Consider the following 17,362-nt stretch of genomic DNA (forward strand, 5'->3'; position numbering starts at 1 on the left):
AAAGGGAGGAACAGGTTCCATGCCTAATCTTTCCTGGGGGAACCAGCCCCTCCCTGTGGTCTGAGTACAGCTGATCCACCCCCAAATCCTAGAAGGTCATGTGAACAGACCGGGCCAATGAAAGAGCAGGATCCTCTCCCACCATGACGAGGGGTGGGGGGGAGGATGGGCACATGACCCAAGCTGGCCAATCAAAGTCTTCCCTAGATTTTGAATGAAACTGACTTTTCATTCATGAAAGACAATTACTTTCCTTCTTGAGATCTCAGGACCCAAACCCATGTGGGTCTGCATCTACGGGAGCCAGCAATGCCTCTATGAGATGACATGGAGGAGAGCAGAGGCAGGGAAAGGAGAGACCAGGTCAAAGCAGTGTCTTCTGGGTCCCTGGATCCAGGCATGCTTGAAGCTGACTGCTCCTGCCCTTCTTAGTCCCATGAGCCTTCAGTTCCCTTCTGCCTAAGCTGATATATCCAACACAGTCTTGACAGATGTAGGCATGTGCTGCTCGTTTCCCATTCTACAGAAGTGGAAACTGAGGCTCGGAGGGGTCAACTGACTTGTCCAAGGTAGCACAGTTCCAGGTGGAATGGTCACTCAGCTGGTGCTCCTGACCACTGCACTATCAGCCCATGCCCCAGGGCTTGCTGAACCCCCAGTGTAGGCATCCGTGCATCTTCTTCTTTTGCTCTAACAGTGAAGTACCAGGCACTGGCACCACAAGTTCTCTGATACAATACTGCATGAGCCTCTGATGGCAGGGTGGTGGGGGTGTCACAGTGGCCTGCTACCCAAAAAACAGGTACCCCTCCCCACTCCATGCTACGTGGCCCCCAGAAACTCACTTGGTGTTGGCCGGCTGGATGTTGCTCAAGTAATAGTGCACAGAATGGTAGAGAAGCCCCACAATGGTGGTCCAGGCTGGGGAAAGAGCAGACGACCAGACACCTGTCAGCATCCCCAGTGATAAACAAGAGAAACACAAAGCCCCCACCAAAAGTGCTTGCCCAGCAACACACAGCGTAGACCTCACACCCAGGAACCCAGCAGCTCCTCAAGGGCAAGGGGAGGGACATTCGGGGGCAGAACTGACCATTAGGACAGAGTTTGAGTAGATTCCACTCCACCCTTCAACTGAATGCAACCATGGCAACCACTCCCTGCTCCGCCCCTGAGCCAGCTCTGGACACATAGATGCTACAACTCTTGGCAGAGGGTGGGTGGGCGGGTGGGTAGACGTTCCAAGAACACCATGCGCCTCCAAAGGCAGAGCCCGGTTGAGCTGTGGTTGGCGGTGCCAGGCAATAGCGCTGTAGCCATGAGCGAATGTCAGTGGCTCTCTGCATTTGCAGCATTCACAACAATCTCAGCACTCCAGTGAGCAGCGGATGCAGGATTCACACGTCACCCAGAAACCTGTCACTCCTTCTGCTGGGTCCCACCTCTCTGTGCTATTCCAACTTAGAAACAGGAATCATCCATTCCGTTACCTCCCTCTGCTAGCTTAATAGGAGGTAGGGAGGAGCAAGTCAACAATGCTTCCTGAGTTCTTCAGGATATCTGTTGAGTGTGTTGAAATTTCAGGAACGTATATGAACAATTCACGTCACATTCACTATGGGCCAGGTACTGCTGTAAGAGCCGTCTCTCCTAACTCTCACTACAAAATATTGGGGCAGATACTAAGACTGTCCCCTAAGTCACAGACGAGGAAACGGAGGCCGGGCAGGTTCAGTAACTTGCCCAGTGAGTGGCTGAACCGGGACTCGAGCCCAGGAATTTCAGCCACGGAGTCGGTGCTTGTGACCAGTTAGTTCTACTGCCAAGTGTGAGAAGTTTCCATGTGGGCAGACCACATGAGGCTGCGATCTTGCTGATTCTGAAAAATTGGGGATTTCTAACAGTCATGCGGCCACATGAGACGGGACCCCACGTGCAATGGTATGCATTAGGTCAACCTTGGCATTGCCCCTGGACCTCTCCCTTCTACAGTTCACTCTGAGTATGGGAGGACAGTCCCCTGAGAGCAGGGCACCCCGACATCCCTGAGCACCCTTCAGAAAGCAAACTAGAGGGTACAGGGAGCAGAGGTCAGCTCCCAAGGGCTGGGGAGTGAGGGCCCCGAGCTGGAGAGGGGACCACTGTCCACCACCCAGACTGGTCCTCAGTCTTGAAGGCAGAATGGGAAGATCGTGGCCTCTGGCCAGATGGTCAGGTGCCGAGAATCCACAACTCCCTTGACTGTCCAAGGTCCCTGGGACACAGTGACACACCTGCAGAGGCACCGCCATCTTTCAAGGGGTAGGGGGACAGTCACGATAGCAAAAATGGCAAGAGCCACCTGGGCCCCCCTAGAGAGTAATGGAGATCACCTCGGCTGCTGTCCCATCATTATCCTTGACTTCAACTGCCCAGGAGCAGAACCCTGGGCTCCTGAGCAGACAAAATCCCTCACCCAGCCACCCAGGCTGAGGCCACCCCAGCAGGCAGGGGAGGTGGCCACATCAGTTCATGGTCTGCTAAGAATCCTCCAGTGCGCAAGTGCAGAATGCAGATTGCCAGCCTGCCTCCTCAGTCCCAGAGCACAAGGCTGGGTTGTTGTCGACATTATGAAGATATCTCAGGAGCATCAGTGACACGCCATGTTCCCACCATGGAAACCTGGCCCCATCGGCACAGGGAGGAGGGCTGGGGCAGCCCCTCTGCCCGGTCACAGCTCACAGGCTGAGTCCCTCTGCAAGGATCCCAAGCTGCACTCACCTTGGCTGTGGAAAGCCTCGTGGGGGATCTCGATGTAGTTCTGCCCCCGGGCCGGGAAGCGGTAGTGGGAGGAATTCATGGTCTTGGGGAGCACTTTGGCCACTGAAAAGTCTAAAGAGAGGAAGCTGTAGTCAGTCAACTCCAGGGCAGGAAACTGGGCTGTAAAATCCCATCTGCTTTTGCTTTTTTTTTTTGACAGAATGAGCTCTCCTGGGGAGAGTAATTACCTTTGGGAAATAAGAACCTAAAAAATGAGTGTCCAGAGCAATAATTGTGAGCATGTGGCAGACCTGTCTGACTGCCACCCGCTGCGTGTGGGGGTGGGTGGGGCTCCTGGCCTGGGGTGACCCCTCTGCCCTCAGGGCAGCCCCTCAGCTTAAGATGTCTCAGCAGTGACTGCATCCAATCTGGCAGGGAGACCCCCATGCTGAGGGGCTCCTCCTCCACACCGGGGACCCCACAAGACACAGGAAAGTGAAATACCCAAGACACTCATCTTCTAAGTGAGGCAAAAGCATCACCGCATGGAGGGACCTGCCTTGGCCGACAAACTCCCATTAAAACCAACCCAAGTGAGTGAATGAAGCTTCCTTTCCAGAAGTGTGGCTCTGGTGATAAAGTTTTAGGGCACCAAGCTTCCCGGGTGGGGCTAGTGGTAAAGAACCCGCCAGCCAACACAGGAGATGCAGGTCAGATCCCTGGGTCGGGAAGATCCCCTGGATGAGTAAGTAGCAACCCACTCCAGTATTCTTGCCTGGAAACTCCCATGGACAGTGGAGTCTGGCGGGCTACAGTCCATGGGGTCACAGAGTCGGACATGATTGAGCAACTTAGCATGCACACATGCTCCCTAGACACAAACTCTGAAAATATCAAGAACCATGATGTCCACTTGTAGGAGACCATGTGACCAATATCGTGGAGAAACCTGCAGCTGACACTCGAGGGGCTGCTGCTGCTCGTCTCCTGCCCTGCACTGAGACAGTTGTCACCCGAAATGAATCTGGCCCTTAAGTCAGTCTCAAAGGCTCCCGTGGTCCTGTGTGCATATCCCAGCTGAGCACGGTTGTTCTGACCTAACTCTGTCTTCCTCCAAAATGTCACTGCACATCAGGCAATGTAGTTTAGGACAATGAAGAGGTACATCTCTACTGATGGCATGTGAGGTTTGTGTGTACCTGGGAGCATGTAAGAAAATGCAGGAGTGCAGCAAAACTCAACAAGCAGGTGGCATTGCCTGCACCCGCCTTCCACCCGCCCCTGCCTGCTGCACAGCCAGCCTCACCCACACCCACACTGACGAGCTACCTGCCATGGACGAGGAACCCACAATGGCGACCTGGGGCTTGCTGGCCTGCAGGTTGTAAGTTATGTGGCTCATGACGGTGTCGATGGTGTCTATCAAGCCCGGCACCACAGCACTGTCCTGAAACAACATCACGATAGGAAGGAGATGTGAAGATGGAATTCACTCAGCACATGCATGAGTCAGAGGCGTTAAACGCACCAACGCACAAGATTAAGCTTCAAGTTCACTGTCAACATTCCTGCAAAGGAGGACACCCAGCATCAGCTGAGTGATGTTTCCAGCCAAGCTCTGTCCTCACGATGACCAGATGAGAGGAGAAACAGTCACACCGCTGACCCATTCCACAGGCGCGGAGGTGACCACTGAGGTCACCCAGCCCAACGGAGCTCACACAACATGGATACTGGCTGAGGTTGACCCCAGTCACCAGAGCATCAGCTCCAAGGCTTCCACACTCAGACACAGAGTGACCGGACCTGGTCCTGGGTCCACTCTGAACTCACTGGGGACCTTGGCATCTCTCTGATCTGCGCCCCCCACTCCATCCTCTTCTGCCTCATTAGGAGGCAGCTCATTGCTCTCAACACCCTCCAGGATGAAGACAGCAGTTCTGTCCTAATCTCCACGAAGGGGAGGGTACTTTGGAGGTGCCAGCACCCAAGTCATCCCTGGCCTCCCTGACAAGCCTGGTGTGTCTCTTCCTTTTTCCAAGGGCCTGTCCACTCTGAGTTCCCAAAGCAGAGATGATCCTATTGGGCGCTGCCCCCAAGGAGGCAGGGAGTCCCTCCAGGACACCCTGGATCTCTGCAGCCAGCTCAGACTGGGCTGATTGCCCCTCATCCTAGACACACGTCTAGCAGGGAGAGGGCATCTCAGTTCCCCTGAGGGTGCGGTGTGTGAATCTCTGCCATCATACCCCTTCTCTCCTTCCCGCCTTTCTGGAAAAAGCATCCATCTGTTGCTAAGTGTCCCAGGCGTTCTCTCACAAACATATGCTTCATAAGAGTCTAATGAGCTGGAAATAGAACACGGAGGCCAATTTTAGACATTTTCTTTCAGGCCCATAGCCTGACTTCAATCAGCCAAGCACAGTTAAGCGCATGAAAATCTGTGTTTCTGGCACGCAGTTCTGTTGGGTAGTGGCTGATTCATACCTTCCCTTTAACGCACAGTAGAGCCTGCCTGAGTCTGAATAGTTTCATGATTATTCATATTTTGTGGCAGAGCATTCAGAAAAAGTTCATGTAAAGTGATGCTGAAAGTATATTTGCTCAGGTCTTCCTTGGCCATCTTCTGGAGGCTTGCTAGGTGGCAGTTCTTTCCCCTCGGAAATCATCAACTTTGGAGGACTGTGTCTTTTAAAACAGAATTTGTTTCTAGGGAATATTATATTGATCTTAAGTTCACGACTGTTTTTCTCTTCCTTTGCCACTGTGAAGTCCCATCCCATTCTATTTGAAACTGTTCAAATAAAAAATTCAGGTGTAAACCTTGGAGCAATCTCACTCATATGAGAAGGGGAGGTCATTCTGCCACAAACTGGCAGATATGTTTTAAACATTATAGGAGTTCAGGAGAAGGTGTGCTTGCAGCCCTTTCAGGCAAGATAGTCAAGAGTTTTCTCCTCCCCACTTCTCCAACCCTGCTGGGCAACCCAGGAAGTCACATGTTGAAACAGTAGCCTCAGAAAATGGGCAGAGCCAGGAATCAGGTCACTGGGCAGAGAAGAGGCTCCCCGGACTCACATCATATTTGGCATGGGTGAGAACTAAATGTCCACTGCATGGAGCCACTGGGATCTATGGTCTATTTGTTACTGTGACATATCCTAACATAGCCTGACTGATACAGCATCGCTGAAGAATACTTAATATCATTAGGAAAGATTCTAATTAAAGAGAAACTGGTAAATCCAGATAGCATATTTATAGAATATATATGCATATAAGAATTATATATAATTATATATAATTCCCTGGCAGTCCAGTGGTTAAGACTCTGTGCTCTCACTACCGAGGGTGCAGGTTCAATCTCTGGTCAGGGAACTAAAATCCCACAAACCACATGTTGTGGCCAAAAAAGAGAGAGAGAGAGAAATTTCTGTTATATGCATATAAGAGAACTGAAAACTAGACTGTAAGAAATACATATATATATATATATATATATATATAGGACTTCCCTGGTGGCTCAGATGGTAAAAGTGTCTGCCTACAATGCAAGAGACCTGGGTTCAATCCCTGGGTCGGGAAAATCACCTGGAGAAGGAAACTGCAACACACTCCTGTACTCTTGCCTGGAAAATCCCATGGATGGAGGAGCCTGGTAGGCTACAGTCCATGGGGTCACAAAGAGTCGGACATGACTGAGCAACTTCACTTTCACTTTCACATATATATAAGAATATGAACAATCGTTATCACTCAGTCTGAGAATTTCAGGTGATTTTTATTTTATATGTATTTATTATCTGCATTTTCTAACTACTCCAAACATATTCACTTGTATTATTTCTTATGTAAGTAAAATCAAGAAAGTTATTTTTAAAAAAGAAAAGGAAAAGCATTTCATTCTCCTAATTCTTTAGAGTACAGAGAAAAGGAGACGCTGCTTTGATTTCTACACTCATTATCATGAGTGTATATTGTCACACATTTGACTTTTCTCATTTAATACAGTGATCCTTAATCAAATATGTTTTATTATCATTCAAAGACAATGTGATGGTAAAAAAAAAAAAACTACTAAAATGATAAACAAGCATACAATCCTCATGAAGAAATCCAACCATTTCCCTGCTCTGTGTTGAGGACAGCACCATGTACTGATGTTTGCAGAGCTCTGATCCATAGAGAAAACAGAGCATTGAAAATTAATCACATATCCTGTCGGAATGAGCTCTAATATCCCAGATCTCATGACTGAGAGATGCATCATTTCTCTTACAGATGTGAACTGGGCCATATTTATGCCACTTCAAGGAAGACAAAATGGTTCCCAAGGTACTTCTGAAGACCAAAATGTTCTTTTCTCTTACCTCTGATACAGAAGTCCAGCTGGGCAAACGAAGAACCTCTCCCACGGTGTTTAAGAAAGTCTAAAGACAGACAGGATGACACTGCTTAGTGTATATTCTTAAGACTCAAAATCATAAGACCTTCCATTTTCTCATCTCCATCACCCACAGGCTGGGTTTTGCATATATACAGCTGCTGCTGCTGCTAAGTCGCTTCAGTCATGTCTGACTCTGTGCGACCCCATAGACGGCAGCCGACCAGGCTCCGCTGTCCCTGGGATTCTCCAGGCAAGAACACTGGAGTGGGTTGCCATTTCCTTCTCCAATGTGAGAAAGTGAAAAGTGAAAGTGAAGTTGCTCAGTCGTGTCCGACTAGTAGCGACCCCATGGACTGCAGCCCACCAGGCTCCTCTGTCCATGGGATTTTCTAGGCAAGAGTACTGGAGTGGGGTGCCATTGCCTCCTCCGATATATACGGCAGTAAATGCAAATAGCTCCCATCAGTTTGTCAGGCTACATTTACGAAGCACTTTGGTAGATGGGATCTCATTTGCTCCAGGCGACACTCATTAGTCAGTGGCAAGTATTTAGGTCGCTGACTCCTGATCTAGAGCAGTTCATTTGAATAGAAATATAATGCAAGCAAATTTTTGTTTTAGATTTCCTAGCGGCCCCATTTTTAAAAGTTAAAAGAAAATAGGTGAAATTACTTTTTAATAATATATTTTCCTTAGCCAAATATAGCTAAAATATCACTTCAACATGCAATCAATATAAAAATCACCAATTTTATATTTTACATTCTTCTGTTACACTAAATTTTAGAGCTCCAGTGTGTATTTTACACTTGATTTGAGCTGGCCACAGTTCAAGTGTTCAAGAGCCATGTGTGGCTAATGGCCACCTTATTACCTAGCATAAGAAATTCCTTTTCACTTTCTTGTTCAACTATTGGCGCTGAGAAGACTGGACATCATGGAAAATTGGATAATGGATGCCAAAGATTTTTCAGTTCAGTTCAGTTCAGTCGCTCAGTCGTGTCCAACTCTTTGCAACCCTATGAATCACAGCACGCCAGGCCTCCCTGTCCATCACCAACTCCCGGAGTTCACTCAAACTCATGTCCATCGAGCTGGTGATGCCATCCAGCCATCTCAAAGATTTTTATTTCTCATCCAATCCAAATTGGTGGTATTTGGGGTAAATCCACATGATTCCTCTACAGGACACTCAAGAGTCAAGTATCTATCCCCACACGGCCCCCACCAGAGGTTTCAAACTGATGACCCACAGGCTGCATCTGATTCATAGATGTCTTTTATTTGGTCTGTACACAACTGTTTTTAAATTTGTTAGCTGCCCACTTTTCTTTTTTTTAATGGGTGAGATTCCATTTTAAAATTATGGGTTTTTGCTTTGCTTGCAAAATCAGAAGAAGTAAACATAATGGTTAAAATCACGAGGCTCTTGAGAAGCTCACTGCTACTCCCCATGGGTGGGTACTTCCTGGTGAGCCACAGTCTCTACTCCTCCTTATTGTCTGTCTGACCTAATATCCATTTACTTTGTTCATCTGGCTCCTGAATGCATTTGATTTTGCTACCTCTGACACTGTCCAGTGTATCTGAGGGGAAACAGGGGAGTTAAAAGGAAAGAGTAAATCACCTAGCTTTAACACAGTTTCCTGTGACCCCATGGCTAAATCTGCCAAAGACCCAACTCTGCATTCTAGCTGTTGCCAAGGGAGGTAGCAGAGTTTAGAGTCAGAGATGCAAATTCAAATGCCTACAGGGGTCAAGTGGGGTTTCCCTGGTGGCTCAAATAGTAAAGAATTTTCCTGCAGTGCAGGAGACCCAGGTTCGATCCCTGGGTCAGGAAGATCCCCTGGAGAAGGGCATGGCAACCCACTCCAGTATTCTTACTTGGAGAATCCCACGGACAGAGGAACCTGGTGGGTTGCAGTCCACAGGGTCACAGAATTGGACATGACAGAAGCGACCAGGCATGCAAAGGGGCCAGGTAGATGGAGAGACAGGCCAGCCTGGCTGGACTCTGGGAAAAGGAGATGAAGAGTCTAGTCTCATTTGAAGGAAATTCCACCGAGCTGTGTAGAAGTATACACAGGGTGTAGTCCATGCTATCTGGCTGTTCATGAGAATTCTGAAATCCAGACTTCTATATAAAAGTTTCTGATTTTTTCAGCTCCATGTAGGTCAAACAAGACACACCTGTCGGCCATGGTCTGGCAGTTTGCCATCCCTGATCCACTGGGCACAGAAGTCATATAGCCTTTACCTTGGTGAGGTTGAATGCTGTCTCCTCTGAGAGGGATTTATTGGGTAAGCTGAGGGACATATTTTGAAGGTAACTCAGAACAATTCCAGGACTCCGGAAGTTTTTCCTCTCCTCTGTCAAGTTGGTTATGATGGGATGGTAGGCATCGGTGGGCACCTGAAAGAAATCAGTGACACAAGCTCCTGTTAAGAACTAAAGCCAAGGTGTCTACAGAAGTTCAGTCTGTCCTTTGGGCCTCATGCTTCTCACACCATAATAATCATGATGATAGCACTTCCTATATGCTCTTGTGACCATTTAACATATATTAACATTTCATCCTTACAACAACCTCATGAAATACACACGCAATTGACAGATGAAACTGAGCATGGAGAGGCGTATGCAGAAATAAATGAGAGAACTGGGATTTGAACCCAAACAGGTGGTTCTAGAGTCTGTTCCCTCACTATTACATTGAAGTTCTTGTGGAAGGAAAGTTGACTGATTGCAAATGTTCATATCAGAAGGGAACACTTTCTAAAGGAATGGATCCTTTCCTCAAACATCAGAAGAAGATGGTGCAGAGAGAAGCTAAGTGTCCAGGCCACCTCCTTCTCGCTCTCCAGTCATGCTGCCAAGTGCACCAAGAAAGAGCCTCATGTTGGGTGATCCCTGGTAAGTCTTGTGGACTCCATATGGGCACCTGAGGCTACAGGTCACGGGGAGCTGAGGGTCTTCCCTTCAGTTAAGTTGAGCGTCAAGAATTAGTGCTAACGCTGGCTACCAAGACAGTCTAATGGGATTCCCATTCTCCTGGCACACAGTCCAAGCAAAAAGACATCACCAAGATGGGGGGCAAAACTAAATGCATCTGCTCACCATGGTGTTCACTGTGGGTGTCACGGAGAAGCTGGGTGATGTTGAAGACAGCGAAAGCTGCTCTCCTGGAAAAAGAATAATAATAATACTTAATTAGGGACTGAAACGTGGTCACTTCGTTCACCCCCAGGAAGGCCTGTTTCTTTGTGTTTTTTACAAAAATCTACCAGTTCAGACACAAACTAAGAGAGCCTGAGAACGCTGTGAGTAGGAATGTTTCTGGAAAGATAAAGGTCTAATAAATCAGCCAAATGGGGAGATTTTATGGATTTTTGCAGATCAAATTATTTTTCCATTTTTGTCTAAATTGCTTGGAAACACCCTTCAGGCAAAACATCATATAAAAAGATGATTTCATACAAGCTTGCACCAATTTCAAATAAATAAAAAAGCAAAAGAAATGGATTTCCATTGCACTGTGGACTAGTTATACATAAAATACAGAGGGTTGTGAATCACTGGGCTGGGACAGACAGGAAACCTGGCCCCTTCCCTTCCAGCAAGATGACACTGGAACCCAGTCAAGTGGTGAGGAGACCATCTTCTTGAGCCCCTCCCATCCCGAGGATTCTATTCAAGACCCCATGTGGCCAGTTATGAATGACCACAATCAGAAAGGCATCCAAAACCAAAGATGTAGCCATGTGACTTCCCTGATGGTCCAGTGGTTAAGAATCTACCTTGCAATGCAAGTGACACAGGTTCAATCCCTGGTCTGGGAAGATCCCCCATGCCATAGGGCAACTAAGTGCTCGAGTTGCAACTACTGAAGCCCTCTCGCCTAGAGCCCCTGCTCTGCAACAAGAGAAATCACCACAATGAGAATCCTGCACACTGCAAGGAAGAGTAGTCTCCACTCACCATGACCAGAGAGAGTCCGTGCACAGCAATGAAGACCCAGCACAGTCAAAAAGAAACAAAACAAAACATGTGCCATGATTTACTGTTTTCTGCCTGTTTGTCTCCAGCTAAGAGATTAGGAGAAGGGCCCCCTCCAGACAGGTCACCCAGGGAAATGCTTCCCCTTTGGGCATCTGCAGCCTAGCTCACAGCTTCATGTGCAGACAGATCTTTATGCAAAGAACAGATTCTACCCTGTCTGGTGGGTACAGCACCACAGCAGCTGGATTTCAGCCTCAGTTGTCTGTCTGAGCACAGCTGCCTTGAATCCAGCTGAGCTGGACTAAGTAATGGTCCAGGAGCCCCACACCAGGTCTTCAGGGGTCTTTGAGGGACACTTTTCAATACAGGATTTACATTATGGCCTCTGTCTGCAGAACCAAATCCCCAAGTGATGTGGGATTAGGAGTCCAGTTCTGGTTCAGTAAAGGTAGGGCCTGCAGCCCCCAGGATACACAAGTATTAAGAGAACACTTCTCCAGTCTCCCAAAATCGCACAGAGCCCTCCCCAAATGTGAAGAGTGAGGGTAAACACACACATGTGATTCAGTTGCAGGGACTTCCTGACACACTGCACTGTGGCGGCAGTGGGGTGGAGGGGTGGGGTGGAGGTGGGGATGGGGAGACTGACAGGCCACATCCGTGAGCCCAGAGATGTCCTGGTGACAGATTTTGCTGTGACAGCTATAAGGGCCAGGAACATTAAAACCTGTTTCCAGTGATGCTAAAACAGTAAGCTCCTGTGGAGGCAGGAGTCGTTTGAGACTCTCAATAACACAAGTACAGATGCTATCTTGGTCTCTAGGTGACAAATCTCAGAATCTTAGGCAATAAACTGCTGTCGATTGATATCCTTTTTCCTCCTAAAGGATGGTATATTTTGTCTTGTGTCACCTCTGTGAAAGGGAATGAATTCTGTTTTCTCGGTGAAAGATGGAGACATCAGAGGCTACTGTGGATATAAGCTGGTTTTGCTTGCACAGTGGCTCTGAGAACAGCACCCTGACAGTGCTCTGGAGGGGGACTGGTGGAGGAAGCCCTGACCTCACTGCCATTTCAGTGGGGTGGACTGTGACCCAGGCTTAAGCCAATCAGAATATTCCACATCCCACCCACAGTAACTGGTTTGTGGTCAATGTGGGCCAACGACAATGATGGCCAGCCGGGTTGTAGTAGATGACAGAAAAAAGAAGCTCCTTGTTTCCTGCTAAGGTTTTTTTTTTTTGGGGGGGGGGGGCAGGGTGCAGGGGCTGGGGAGCAATGTGCTCCTGGAGGGAATGGCAGCCATCCTGGCACCACAAGAAGACAAAAGAAGGCAAAGTCCAAAACAGATTCCTTAGCGACATCACTTGAGCCATGAAAGATCACATATTATGTAATTCCATTTATATGGAATATCCAGGATAGGTAAATCCACAGAGAAAGAAAGAAAGTTAGTGATTGCCGGGGCAGGGGAGGAGGAAATGGGGAGGACAGCTCATGGGGGCTGGGTTTCTCTGGGAAGGATGGTTGCACAACATGTGGACATAGTAAGTACCACTGAATTGTGTACTGTAAAATGGTGACATTCACATTACATGAATTTTACCTCAATTTTTTAACAAAGTGACTTCCCGAGTCCCACGGCTCATCACGGTTGAGTGAGACTTTGAAACCAGGTCTGCCGGTCCACCAGGTCCCTGATCTGAACGATCGCTCTGTGCTGAGCAGGAAGGGAGGTGCGCAGGGGGTGCTCTCTGAGGGTCCATGGGTGAGTTTGACACGCGCAAGGCATGTGGCAAACATTTGTGCATCAAATGGACCGGGAACACTCGCTTCCCAAAACTTTCCATAACCATCTATCACAAACTTCAAAAATTCCCTGGTGACCAGCATGAGAATATTCGCCTCATTGTGTTTCTGGTAAATTATGAATTCCTCCATCTTAGGGAGAACGGGTTCTAGGAAAAACTGATCAGGACGCATTCGGCTTGTAGCACCTGTCGACAGCCCAGCAGGAGAGAGCAGAGAACGACCTGCCGCCGGTAAAGGGGCGGTAGATAGGAAAGTCCCCGCCCCCAGCGCTGACGTCACACCCGGCCCGCAGCCCCGCCCCTCTCACTGACCAATGGCAGCAGTGAAGTACATGGCGATCTCATCCGGCGTCAGAGCCCGTTCCCAGATGATGAACTCGTCAAAAGCTCTGTTCTCGTAGCTCTTGGTCTGGTCCTGCTTAGACCCCAGCACGAGGTTGTCATTGGACTCCCCGTAGGCAGGAGACGCTTTCCCACTTGGGTCTGAGGTCCTCAGGGTCCCGTTGACGTAGACTTTCAGGCCCTCCTCGGACTTCCATGTAAACAGGACGTGAGTCCAGTAGTGGCCTGGGAAAGAGCAGGCACACCCTTCTGAAGACGTGGGTTCTAGCGCCACACTCGGTTCTTTTCCTAGTTTTACACACATTTCTCTCCCTTATAATAGTAGGTCATTGGTTGAGTCCTAAGTCATAATATGGGCTTCCCCAGTGGCTCAGATGGTAAAGCATCTGCCTGCAATTCAGGAAACCTGGATTCAATCACTGGGTTGGGAAGATCCTCTGAAGAAGGGAATGGCAACCCACTCCAGTATTCTTGCCAGGTGAATTTCATGGGCAGAGAAGCCTGGTGGTCTACAGTCCATGGGGTCACAAAGAGTCGGACACAACTGAGCAACTAACACACACACACAGAGGTCATAATACACATCTGACTTCCCTCAGTCTTAGGAGCTCAGGAAAGAAGTTACTCTCACCCCCCAAAGTCCAGAAGCCTGTTCAAAGATATCCTTTGCCATTTTAAGTTAAACAAAATAATAACTCTTGATCCAGTGTGTACATGTCAAAAAAATAATAATTAAAAAAGTAAACTTTTATAAAAGGAGAGTTTATTTTAAAAAATAACTTGTTCAAAAATACTTTTTAATCCAGCCTAGGCCACCCCCAGGCAGGTCAGTGAGACATACCTGAGAGCCTGATTCAGCCCTCAGGCCACTGATACCCCAACTCTGCCCTGACCTTGAGCGTATGATGGCAGCCTGGGGGAGGACAGACCACTCTTGGCTCCACCAGACCCTCCATCAGGAGCCTTGGTGGTAAGTCATAGCTCTGGCATGAGAACCACATTGACCCACAAGAAGAAATTTCACCGAACTTTGACAACAGCTGGCCCCACAGAGGGCCTCACTTCATTGTGTAGGGGGTATTCAGATGCACCCAGTGACCTGCTGCTGAAAGGGGCCCTTTATAGGATGTATAAGCAGTTACCCCAGGCTTCTCGCTCAGGATTGGGCAACTTTCTAACCTTCATTCTCTGGAGAACATGGATCCCAGATAGGTCCAAAGTATCACAGTCAGGACTTCCCTGGTGGTCCAGTGATTAAAGAACCTGCCTGCCAGTGCAGGGGACATGGGTTCCATCTCTGGTCTGGGAAGATACTACATGGCATGGGGCAGCTGAGCCCAGGCTCCATGACTATTTAGCCTGCATTCTAGGGCTCTTGGGTCAAAACTACTGAACCCACATGCTGCAACTATCAAAGTCCACGAGCCCTAGAGCCTGTGCTCTGCAACAGGAGAAGCCACCGCAATGAGAAGCTCACACACTGTAACTAGAGAGTAGCCCCTGTTGCAGTGAAAAGGAAAAAAGAGGAATGAGTTTTTGTCTTTCCCTTTCCTGAGAACAAAGAAGATAAAGAGAACAGTGAGCAGGCCTGAATATTCCTAGTTTTTTTTTTACTTCAGTTGCTCTTAACTCTGCATGTCTGTATCAAAGTTCGCTTTTCTGCCTCCTAACTCTGCAGAAGCTACAATTCACATTTTTTCCTTTGACTCTGTGCTAAATACATCCCTTATCTGGTGTTTATCCTTACAACACCCTTCCCCTTGTAGTTACATATCATAAAGAAGGCCACAGAGCCACCCAACTGCCAGACTCAATGACTGGGTTACTGAAGCCAGTTTATGACTGTCTTTGAAACAATGCAAGAGGAAAAGTCAAGATCCGATCACCTTTGTTCCTCTTCACTGACAGCTGACTGTGAGCCCTTGCCTTATGTAAACCCCTAGACTCCTCATGGAGTGGGGGCCACGATTCTTGAGGTATAAGCCTACTGTGTTACCCTCTCTGCTGGTTGAGAATTAAAGCCACCTTTCTATTTCTTTGAAACTCTGCTTTCATATTGTTTTTTTATTCAGCTTTGGTGGGTAGAGAAGTCCAAAATTTTGGCCAGTAACATCCCTGCTCACCGCAACTAGAAAAAAGCCCACACACAGCAAAAAAAGACCCAGCACAGACAAAAGTAAATAGATACATAAATTTTTTTAAATAATAAAAATAAAAATGTTTCTCTTCATTTCATAATTTTTAGAAAAGTATCATTGTCCTTAAATGTGAAAATACCTTCAAGGAACAAATAAGAGCACAATGTCAGGCAGAGATATTTACAATTCTCCCCATTTCTCTGGGTAGATGAACAATCAGGGCTCAATAGATTTGACCTTAAAATATATCAAGAAACCTTCTCGGTACCTGATACTGTGTCAGCCCCAAAGGGGCAGGGAGATCAGCCTGTTACATAAGAGACTGATAGCAGTTAGAACACGATGAAAGCCGTGAACAAGGGGTAGGACATGCAGGTCAGTAAGGAGAGACGATTTCTGGCCCTGAGGATCAGAGAGGGCAGGCATGCAAAGTTCTCGCAAAGTCCGCACGCGCTGACTTTGCCCCCTTTCCAGAGGTACAAGCCTGACCCCAGCTTATAGTACCAGCAGAATCAGGCAAATGCGTTCGGTATCCCCTGGGCACCGCTCTCTTCTAGGTTCCTTGGTGTTACCTCACTTCACTCTCACAGTCGCCCTTTGACCTAATACTGTCACTGGGCTGACGATACAGGTGAGGACGCTGCGACACAGGGTGGGTGAGTAAGGCACTGGGGTCCAGACAGCTGGCAGAGAGGGCACAGAGCGAGACCTGACCCAGGCTGCTTGGCTCCATGTAGGAAGGTCACTTCCTCCTGGAGGAGACCATTCTAGACTCTCAGTTTGTGAGATTCCCTTCTAAGTCTCCGGTCTGGACTGGATGCCCCTCCATGCTGCCTTAAGATGCTCTGAGTCCCTGGTCACCTCTCTCCATCTTAGTTCACAGATCTCCATCCTCCCTCAGGTGCCTGCTCCACACCTCTGCCCTCCTGCCTGGTCATCTAGGATCATACTGCGCCCTGGAGAAAACAGGAATCTGTGGAACAGAACCATGTGGCCTCCCAACACCCACCTAGGATCTCAGGCACATCTGCACACACCCAGCTCCCCCTCCCCTTCCCAGGTCCTGGAGCATCCTTCCTGAATCCCGGGGCCCCTCCCTGCCTGGTGCCCTCGCCTCTCCTCCAGCATCCTTTCTTTCCCTCAATCATCAGCCCCTCTTTTCCAAAGGCTTTTTCACATCAAAGTCGAAACATTTGCAAGTTTGCACCACTAAAAAGAAGGAGGCTGGCCAGAGAAGGAGGAAAGGAAAGGAGTAGAAGAGGAGGAGGAGAAGGCAGAAGGAAGATGCAGGAGAAAGAGGGGGAAGACAGGAAAAGGGGAAACAATAAGCACTGGGCCGAGAGCTATATTCCAGCCTGTGAGCGAAGTATCCTTAATATCTTCACCGCACGGAAACTGAGGCTCCCGTGCACTAAGTAACATGACGCAGTAACACTGTCTGCAGTCAGACGGAATCCAAGCGCCTGGCTGCAGAATCCTGGCCCTTAACTAACCAGGCAGACATCTCAGCAAAGGATGCTATCTCAGCCTTTCCAGTAAGTCTTCCCAAGCAGCCCCTTGGTCTAGGAAGGGGCTCACGTGCCCCAAGGACAGCGCCCCGGAGCTCTGCATCCATTGGGTTCATCTGCTTCCTATCAGGAGGTGGAGGGGGCGGGACCCCGGGCCTCCTCCCGCCTTCCCCCCGCCCCCACCTCCGGGAGCATCTCTCAGGCCGGCAGCGCCCTTACCTGGGGGGCTGAAGCTGGCCTCCCACGTCACGGATTTGTTATGCGTGTATAGCTCCACGGAGCCCTTGCCGCCGCTGGAGCAGACTTTGAACCCGTTGGAAATGACCTGTCCTCCATAGGCAGAAGGGATTGATGTGGACTGTTCTCCTTGTGTCTTCCAGAAAAAAGAGAAGGAGACCCCTGAGGACAGGAAAGACGTGCAGTTATTATTAATGAAAAGT

General features: G+C 48.6%; 1 protein-coding gene across 2 annotated transcripts in view; it reads right to left on the minus strand.

The window, feature by feature from the left end:
* The window catches only part of ADGRD1 (adhesion G protein-coupled receptor D1), a 179,443-nt gene that overhangs the window by 132,936 nt on the left and 29,145 nt on the right, over positions 1–17,362 (minus strand). For both annotated transcript variants that reach the window (XM_055404644.2, XM_055404645.2), the window contains 8 exons: positions 17,142–17,321; positions 13,247–13,501; positions 10,242–10,306; positions 9,381–9,536; positions 7,107–7,166; positions 4,069–4,186; positions 2,761–2,871; positions 846–921 (listed from right to left, as the gene is read on the minus strand). In XM_055404644.2, the coding sequence (XP_055260619.2) occupies positions 846–921; positions 2,761–2,871; positions 4,069–4,186; positions 7,107–7,166; positions 9,381–9,536; positions 10,242–10,306; positions 13,247–13,501; positions 17,142–17,321 (1,021 nt within the window). The remainder of the gene's footprint in view (positions 1–845; positions 922–2,760; positions 2,872–4,068; positions 4,187–7,106; positions 7,167–9,380; positions 9,537–10,241; positions 10,307–13,246; positions 13,502–17,141; positions 17,322–17,362) is intronic.

The sequence above is a fragment of the Moschus berezovskii genome, chromosome 19 (genome assembly GCF_049115385.1).
Source record: "Moschus berezovskii isolate FMDL1 chromosome 19, NW_MosBer_1.0, whole genome shotgun sequence".
Classification (NCBI taxonomy): Eukaryota; Metazoa; Chordata; class Mammalia; order Artiodactyla; family Moschidae; genus Moschus; species Moschus berezovskii.